The 9,399-nt window shown below is 34.0% G+C and overlaps 1 protein-coding gene across 3 annotated transcripts; it reads right to left on the bottom strand.

Annotated features, from left to right (window-relative positions):
• Positions 1 to 3,974: 3,974 nt before the first annotated feature.
• Positions 3,975 to 6,407, bottom strand: LOC140962088 (large ribosomal subunit protein uL30y-like). Of its 3 annotated transcripts, none has more exons than XM_073420947.1 (7): positions 6,285 to 6,407; positions 5,261 to 5,444; positions 5,073 to 5,170; positions 4,932 to 4,989; positions 4,632 to 4,711; positions 4,425 to 4,527; positions 3,975 to 4,340 (listed from the first exon to the last, which is right to left on the bottom strand). In XM_073420947.1, exons 2-7 carry the CDS (start codon positions 5,438 to 5,440, stop codon positions 4,125 to 4,127), a joined length of 735 nt encoding a protein of 244 aa, XP_073277048.1. In that variant the 5' UTR covers positions 5,441 to 5,444; positions 6,285 to 6,407; the 3' UTR covers positions 3,975 to 4,124. The 3 variants fall into 3 exon arrangements, with proteins under 3 accessions (XP_073277048.1, XP_073277045.1, XP_073277046.1); XM_073420944.1 differs by having other exon boundaries at positions 6,267 to 6,398; XM_073420945.1 differs by having other exon boundaries at positions 5,261 to 5,440; positions 6,267 to 6,391.
• Between the last annotated feature and the right edge of the window lie 2,992 nt (positions 6,408 to 9,399).

Here is a 9,399-nt window from a genome sequence, read left to right as displayed (position 1 = left end):
GAATAGCAAATCAAATACCAGATGCATTTGCAGACACAAAAGGGGTAACTAAATCATATATACATGCTGCAAATGCCCCTGCTCGAATTGAAATTCCGAAGAAACAAATTGAAGATAGTCATGATGTCATTAAACGCCTGAAGCGTGGAAGGCCAGTTGGTTCCAAGGATAAAAATCCTCGAAAAAGAAAATTCATAGAGAAACACAATGATCACAAAATAGAGAATGATGTTCCTGAAGAAACACATAATGATCACAAAATAGAGAATGATGTTCCTGAAGAAACACATGATGATGAAAATGTTTTGTCAGAACCACAAACTGACGAGAATCATGAAATCTCTATCAATTATATTAATACTGGAAAAATATGGAACCGAAAAGATATAGAAGAAATTGATGATATATTTTCTTATAATGTGGCAATCGACATCATAAATGATAATGAAGATCATGAACCAAAATCTTTTGGTGAATGTAAAAATCGGCAGGATTGGATAAAATGGAAAGATGCCATCCAGGTTGAATTGGATTCGCTAAATAAACGTAATGTTTTTGGACCTATAGTCCTTACACCTGAAGGTGTAAAACCTGTTGGATACAAATGGGTTTTTATTCGAAAGCGAAATGAGAAAAATGAAATAGTAAGATATAAAGCTCGACTTGTTGCACAAGGTTTTTCTCAAAGGCCTGGAATTGATTATGAAGAAACGTATTCTCCTGTGATGGATGCAATTACGTTTCGGTATTTGATTAGCTTGGCAGTATCTGAAAATTTAGAAATGCGTCTTATGGATGTTGTTACAGCCTACTTATATGGATCACTTGATAGTAATATATATATGAAAATCCCTGAAGGATTTAAGATGCCTGAAGCACAAAGTTCAAAACCCAGAGAATGTTATTCTGTGAAATTACTAAGATCATTATATGGGTTGAAGCAATCCGGCAGAATGTGGTATAATAGGCTAAGTGATCACTTGATGAAAAAGGGATATGTAAATAATTCAATATGCCCTTGTGTTTTCATTAAGAAAACAACATCCGGATGCGTAATTATTGCTGTATATGTTGATGATTTAAACATCATTGGAACAAATAAGGAAATTCAAGAAGTTGTGTCATACTTGAAAGAAGAATTTGAAATGAAGGATCTTGGAAAAACCAAGTATTGTCTGGGTTTACAAATTGAACAAAAAGAATGTGGAATATTTGTTCACCAGACAAATTATACAGAAAAGATCCTTAAACGTTTTAATATGGACAAATCAAATCCTTTAAGTACTCCAATGGTTGTTAGATCATTAAACATAGAAAAGGATCCATTCCGTCCATGTGAAGATGATGAAGATATTCTTGGTCCAGAAGTACCATATCTAAGTGCTATCGGTGCCCTTATGTATCTTACAAATTGTACAAGGCCTGATATATCTTTTGCCGTAAATTTATTGGCAAGATTTAGCACATATCCAACAAAGAGACATTGGAACGGAATTAAACATATATTCCGTTATCTACGAGGAACGACAGACTTGGGACTTTTGTATTCAAAAGATGCTAATCCAAGTATAATTGGTTATGCCGATGCTGGATACTTATCTGATCCACACAAAGCACGTTCTCAAACTGGATATGTATTTACTCGTGGAGGCACTGCAATTTCTTGGCGTTCACAGAAACAAACACTTGTAACAACTTCATCAAATCATGCCGAGATTATTGCACTACATGAAGCAAGCCGTGAATGTGTGTGGTTAAAATCAATGACTCAACATATCCAAATCTCATGCGGATTATCATTCGACGAGAAGCCTGTGATACTATATGAAGATAATGCTGCATGTGTTGCTCAAATGAAAGAAGGATACATAAAAAGCGACAGAACTAAACATATTCCTCCTAAGTTCTTCGCATTCACCAAGGAGCTTGAGAAGAATAAATGTATTGATGTTCGTCACATTCAATCAAGTGAAAACTCATCAGATCTCTTCACAAAGGCACTTCCTACGACAATATTCAGAAAGCACATATATAATATTGGGATGCGCAATCTACGAAATTTGTGAAGAATTGTTCGTGTCAACATGAGGGGGAGTTTACGTGACTGCACTCTTTTTCCCTTACTATGGTTTTTATCCCAATGGGTTTTTCCTAGTAAGGTTTTTAACGAGGCAGTATAAAAACACGTAATGTATACAATCATTATGATCATCATCACAAGGGGGAGTGTTGAAAAATTATTTAAAAATGTGTTAAATATTTGTGTTGAAAATGTGAATGTTGAATGTTGAAAATTAGGTAAAATTAGGTGTTGAATATTGAAAATTAGTGTGTGATGATGTAGGTAATGATGTATTTTATTTTTGGATTATTTGTAAAAATTTTCTATAAATAGATCTCTCATTTGTGAAGAAAATCACAATTGAGTTGAGAGAAAAATATTATAAAGTGTGTAGTGTGATAATTTTGAGAGTTTGAGATTTTTACTTTTTTACCGTAAATTTTTACTTTTTCACAACAAAGCTCAGTTTATACTTTGAGCTTTATTTCAATTAATAAGTTGGAATTCTAGATCCAAAATACAGAGAGAGAGTACAGGATGGTGAATCAATCTTTTCCAAACTTTTTTTTTTGAATCAGAATCTTTTCCAAACTTGGGTTGCTTCTACAAATGTCAGCTAAACAGAGTTGTTCTAACCCAACTTCTAAAGATTAAATTCAGATAAGAGGATTTGAATCTGAAAAAATCAGAAGAAAACATTTAAACGAAAATTCGGAAAGTACTGAGCTATTCCATATCAAATTCCCACTACTGGATCCCATACTTTAGTTGAAGTCACTTCATACAATATATCTCAACTTAGTTTCGATAATTTGCTAACATGTATTGTTGTTTAGGAATTTTGTTGGAAATTTTAGCTGAAGTACTATAACCCTTTTCATCAAATCAAAACACAATGAAAAAAGAGTTCAAAACCAACCAACGATTAGTAAATTTACTCATTAATGTAAAACACAGTACTGGTGCATTATTAAACTGGCATATATCCCAACAGGAAGAGAGAAACTAATGAAGAGATCGATCATTCCAGTGAAGAGTCGGTGTGACGAACAGTTCTTGAATATGCCAACACATCTTCAGGTTCTTTCGCAACACTTGCACCGTGTCTGTAGGGGTTGCTTGTTTTGTCGTCTGCGCTTTTGGTAATAATGGATTCTCGAATAATCTCCCTAGCTAATTCACCCATTGAATCACCTGTTGTATTTTGTTGTTCTTGCTTCTTCTGTGTCTGCTCTTTCCTCTCCTTTGTGGCTTCCATTCCCTGGGAAATATCTGGTGATTTAGATATTTTTTGAGGTCTGGTTTTGGGATTTATGTAATTTTCTTTCAAGATGAGCATGAGTATTAATTAATATTATTTGTGTGACACACGGATGCTTGAAGCACGCATACACTTGTCCTTTCTTATGTGGTTGGAGGTGACTTTGCATATTCAAAGCATACATACGTCTATATTATATCATGCTAGTAAGTCTCAAATATGTATATTTTTAAAGATTAATTTAAAGTTAATTATTATGTTACTATAATAGTCATCTGAAAAATCTGAATAGATAACAGCAATAATTTGTATGAAAGTATCTAGAAGTAGATGTCTGTCTCTAACACCCTCATTAGTCATTATAGGAATAGTAATCATAGTTAATATTATATACAACGGGTAATGGGCATGGCTTGCTATCTTTGGGGTACAATAAATATTTAAAGAGAGATACTTTTGAAAAACACATTTAGTAGGATCAGAAAAAATTTCCATAGTGCCGTTTTGGTTGAAGGGGAAATATTGAACTAAGATTAAAACGATATTTTGGGTAATTCCAAACAAGGACAAAACATTTTTAAGGTATCCTGGCTCTTGATTAAGCTGAGGAAACTCACTCTCCTCTGACAGATCCAAAGCAGCGAAACCAAATATATAATAGCGGATACTAAATTAAGGTCCAAATCTCAAAATGCAAATAGCAAGTTAAAGCATCCATAAAACGATATTCCGATCCCATTGAATATCCCAGAAATTTGGCAAATAACAAAATGCTTCAAGCAAAACAAAACTTCTTTAAACTCAGTTCATCCTTCGAATAAGCTCATTGATGTAATCCTCACGATTACCAGCATCACCACCCTCAACATAATGGTTCCTCTTCTTCTTCAATCCACCTAGAGGTGCCTTGAGTTGGAATGGCCACAAGAAATTGTTTGCTTGCTTGAAATGGGGTCCAACGGACAAGATCTCGTGAATAAGATCTTCCATGCAAATTATCCCGTGTTTACCCAACACCTATGCAAACAATGCAAGACAAATAAACGGATTAAGGAATATTTAAAGGAGTCGCATCCAATGAAAAATAATTCAAGTTGCAACCTGCTCGATGATCGAGTTATCAGTCAATGCAGTTCTTTGCTTATTGACTTTTCCATAGCCACGCTTGTAGATCAACTCGCGGACACTTTTAAGGTTGGGGTAACTGTAAAAGGTACATGGAATTGAGAATTTGCTTGAACGGTTTATTTGAGATTGACTCACAAAATTTGCAATATTTTTCCACATTTCAGATGCGCATCGGCTTACCCGTAAGTAACATAAGGCTCAACCCTATGAAGCATGTTCATCGTAGCCTTGTTAACTTTCAGAAAGACTCCGTTAAAGATCTAAGATGAGTTGACAGTAAACATCATATTTAATATCAGGGCAAAGATTATAAGAACAGAAAATAAATAAAAACAACAATATGTCAATATCCACGAGAAAACATAAAGTGGACAGGTAACTTCGAACTATTCTTCTCTGAAAACACAAGCACAACAAGGTGAAAAAAATACTATACTGACACCACTTCCCTAAAAAGAAATACAAACAAATATAAATCACCTGACGCAAACGAAGAAGCTGCAAAATTTTCTTGGTTCTTGGGTGCATGGCATTGATTCTGTTAGATATATTGATGACATCAGTATGAAAGGTTCACGTATATATATATAACCAAGTATTCATGGACTTTCAACAACTTACCCCCTGATTCTGATAATGAACAAAAGCTTAGCTTCTGGATTGACATAAAAGCCTCCCTTCAATCTAGCCTCACGCTTCAAGCGGATCAATTCCTTTTCCTGAACAACAAACACACAAGCCAAATAATAAACACGTACACTTTCTATTTTGCTCTAATGCTCCTAAAATAGAGACAAGTTGATTTTTACCTGATCCTCGTACTCTTTTGCATACAGCCTTGCTTTACTGCAGATCAGCTTTCGGGTCACAGCTTTCTTCTTCTTTGCTTCCCCAAGCTCTTTGGCCTTTGCAAGGGCCCATTCCTCATTCCTCTTCTGCTTCTTTAAAACTGACTCGGGAACAACACCACCTTTGACTTCCTCAACCATCTTTCTACCAAAGCAACCAAATAAAACGAACAGAAAATCAGATGCTAGACCTATCTAGATGAGAAACCTTCAACTAGGAATTTTATACAGCTTCAGAGCAAGTCTAATTACAAAAGAAACAATATATTTTCATAATTCTAGATAACTTCCTTAGTTTCTATAAATTTTCGGTAGTCAATACTCAATAGTGTACACAGCTACTCTCAGGTCTTCAATAAAAGATAGAAAAATATGTGAAATGCAAAATATTATTGCATTAGAGATTAAAAAAGGTACAATTTTTATAGAAATCCCTCAATTAACCTCTGTGAGAAAAATGTGAATGTTCAAAATTAAAACCACTCCACCCTCTCTGTGTGCAAAAAACAAAAAACAAAAAACACTTCATCCTCTGCAGCATCTTAGTTCTCTTGAATACGAAATGAGTAGCCAGATTAACGATCATATTTCAGATCACAAACTTAATTTTTTGGATCTTCAGGAACGAAGAAACAAAAAATACATTCTTTTTGCAGGTCTCCAAAAACAAGCAAAATTTGGATGGCAGTCAAGAAACATGTCTCACAAATGATTTATATCAATTCACGAATCAAACAGCAGAATCCAACAAAATTAACCAAACAGAATGTCTTAAGTTAAATTCTAAAATAACATAAACAAACTGTTACGAACCTATATAACACAAATAAAAAAATACATATACCACACCGTATACCTGCCATTTTCTCATGGTTACCATCAAACATCAAATCACAACACAAGAATGAAAATCTAACAAATCAACGACAATCAAATCACACAGACTATGATTTCAGCAAATTATTACCGGAATCCAAATAAGCACCTTCGCAAGAAGGAGTATGGGTTTTCTGTTGCAGTGTGGCGCCCCTGGAAATGCTTCGGAAAAACCCTAGTCTATATAATCCGCATCGCAGGGTTTGTTTGCGGGCCGTATTGGCTTTTAAGCCCATTTACTTGGTGGTCTTTGACTGGTACCAGAGCCTACAGAAAGTCCAAAGCAGGTAGCTTTCCCACAAAAGGCCCAACCGAGTATTACTGGACGGGTCTTACCCGATCCCAATTCTAATTTTATATTTAGATTTAATAAAAAAATATTTTGTGAAATATATTTTTGAGACTATATACGGAAACAAGTCAATAACAATATAACATGTATGTTTCGCTATGGGTTTTGCATGGACAATAGGTCCGATCGACCTTTTTAGATATAATGTATCGACAATTTTCTTTTAAAAAAAAAACATAGGTGACTCTTTTAGAAATTATTGGAAGAGTACTTTGGGTAATATCTTTAGGGTATAATTGAATAAATGGAGATACGAATTTCTATTTTATATATTAAAGAATTATTAAACTATTTGATTTTTAACAATTTTAAAATTCAAAAATATAATATACGACACAATGACGTAATTATATTTGAAACTGTTGTGAAAAAGTAAAAATTTACGGTAAAAAAGTAAAAATCTCAAACTCTCAAAATTATCACACTACACACTTTATAATATTTTTCTCTCAACTCAATTGTGATTTTCTTCACAAATGAGAGATCTATTTATAGAAAATTTTTACAAATAATCCAAAAATAAAATACATCATTACCTACATCATCACACACTAATTTTCAATATTCAACACCTAATTTTACCTAATTTTCAACATTCAACATTCACATTTTCAACACAAATATTTAACACATTTTTAAATAATTTTTCAACACTCCCCCTTGTGATGATGATCATAATGATTGTATACATTACGTGTTTTTATACTGCCTCGTTAAAAACCTTACTAGGAAAAACCCATTGGGATAAAAACCATAGTAAGGGAAAAAGAGTGCAGTCACGTAAACTCCCCCTCATGTTGACACGAACAATTCTTCACAAATTTCGTAGATTGCGCATCCCAATATTATATATGTGCTTTCTGAATATTGTCGTAGGAAGTGCCTTTGTGAAGAGATCTGATGAGTTTTCACTTGATTGAATGTGACGAACATCAATACATTTATTCTTCTCAAGCTCCTTGGTGAATGCGAAGAACTTAGGAGGAATATGTTTAGTTCTGTCGCTTTTTATGTATCCTTCTTTCATTTGAGCAACACATGCAGCATTATCTTCATATAGTATCACAGGCTTCTCGTCGAATGATAATCCGCATGAGATTTGGATATGTTGAGTCATTGATTTTAACCACACACATTCACGGCTTGCTTCATGTAGTGCAATAATCTCGGCATGATTTGATGAAGTTGTTACAAGTGTTTGTTTCTGTGAACGCCAAGAAATTGCAGTGCCTCCACGAGTAAATACATATCCAGTTTGAGAACGTGCTTTGTGTGGATCAGATAAGTATCCAGCATCGGCATAACCAATTATACTTGGATTAGCATCTTTTGAATACAAAAGTCCCAAGTCTGTCGTTCCTCGTAGATAACGGAATATATGTTTAATTCCGTTCCAATGTCTCTTTGTTGGATATGTGCTAAATCTTGCCAATAAATTTACGGCAAAAGATATATCAGGCCTTGTACAATTTGTAAGATACATAAGGGCACCGATAGCACTTAGATATGGTACTTCTGGACCAAGAATATCTTCATCATCTTCACATGGACGGAATGGATCCTTTTCTATGTTTAATGATCTAACAACCATTGGAGTACTTAAAGGATTTGATTTGTCCATATTAAAACGTTTAAGGATCTTTTCTGTATAATTTGTCTGGTGAACAAATATTCCACATTCTTTTTGTTCAATTTGTAAACCCAGACAATACTTGGTTTTTCCAAGATCCTTCATTTCAAATTCTTCTTTCAAGTATGACACAACTTCTTGAATTTCCTTATTTGTTCCAATGATGTTTAAATCATCAACATATACAGCAATAATTACGCATCCGGATGTTGTTTTCTTAATGAAAACACAAGGGCATATTGAATTATTTACATATCCCTTTTTCATCAAGTGATCACTTAGCCTATTATACCACATTCTGCCGGATTGCTTCAACCCATATAATGATCTTAGTAATTTCACAGAATAACATTCTCTGGGTTTTGAACTTTGTGCTTCAGGCATCTTAAATCCTTCAGGGATTTTCATATATATATTACTATCAAGTGATCCATATAAGTAGGCTGTAACAACATCCATAAGACGCATTTCTAAATTTTCAGATACTGCCAAGCTAATCAAATACCGAAACGTAATTGCATCCATCACAGGAGAATACGTTTCTTCATAATCAATTCCAGGCCTTTGAGAAAAACCTTGTGCAACAAGTCGAGCTTTATATCTTACTATTTCATTTTTCTCATTTCGCTTTCGAATAAAAACCCATTTGTATCCAACAGGTTTTACACCTTCAGGTGTAAGGACTATAGGTCCAAAAACATTACGTTTATTTAGCGAATCCAATTCAACCTGGATGGCATCTTTCCATTTTATCCAATCCTGCCGATTTTTACATTCACCAAAAGATTTTGGTTCATGATCTTCATTATCATTTATGATGTCGATTGCCACATTATAAGAAAATATATCATCAATTTCTTCTATATCTTTTCGGTTCCATATTTTTCCAGTATTAATATAATTGATAGAGATTTCATGATTCTCGTCAGTTTGTGGTTCTGACAAAACATTTTCATCATCATGTGTTTCTTCAGGAACATCATTCTCTATTTTGTGATCATTATGTGTTTCTTCAGGAACATCATTCTCTATTTTGTGATCATTGTGTTTCTCTATGAATTTTCTTTTTCGAGGATTTTTATCCTTGGAACCAACTGGCCTTCCACGCTTCAGGCGTTTAATGACATCATGACTATCTTCAATTTGTTTCTTCGGAATTTCAATTCGAGCAGGGGCATTTGCAGCATGTATATATGATTTAGTTACCCCTTTTGTGTCTGCAAATGCATCTGGTATTTGATT

Source organism: Primulina huaijiensis, chromosome 16, assembly GCF_012295235.1.
Source record: "Primulina huaijiensis isolate GDHJ02 chromosome 16, ASM1229523v2, whole genome shotgun sequence".
NCBI classification, from domain to species: Eukaryota; Viridiplantae; Streptophyta; class Magnoliopsida; order Lamiales; family Gesneriaceae; genus Primulina; species Primulina huaijiensis.
Note: the sequence above shows the minus strand (reverse complement) of the source record. Positions and strands in the feature narration are given on the sequence as shown.

Coding starts and splice junctions, on each gene's coding strand:
- LOC140962088 (XM_073420947.1), bottom strand. CDS start 5,440: ATGGTTGAGGAAGTCAAAGGTGGTGTTGTTCCCGAGTCAGTTTTAAAG. Junction 5,171..5,260: donor CAAAAGAGTACGAGGATCAG/GTAAAAATCAAC, acceptor TTTGTTGTTCAG/GAAAAGGAATTGATCCGCTT. Junction 4,341..4,424: donor ATAACTCGATCATCGAGCAG/GTTGCAACTTGA, acceptor TTGTTTGCATAG/GTGTTGGGTAAACACGGGAT.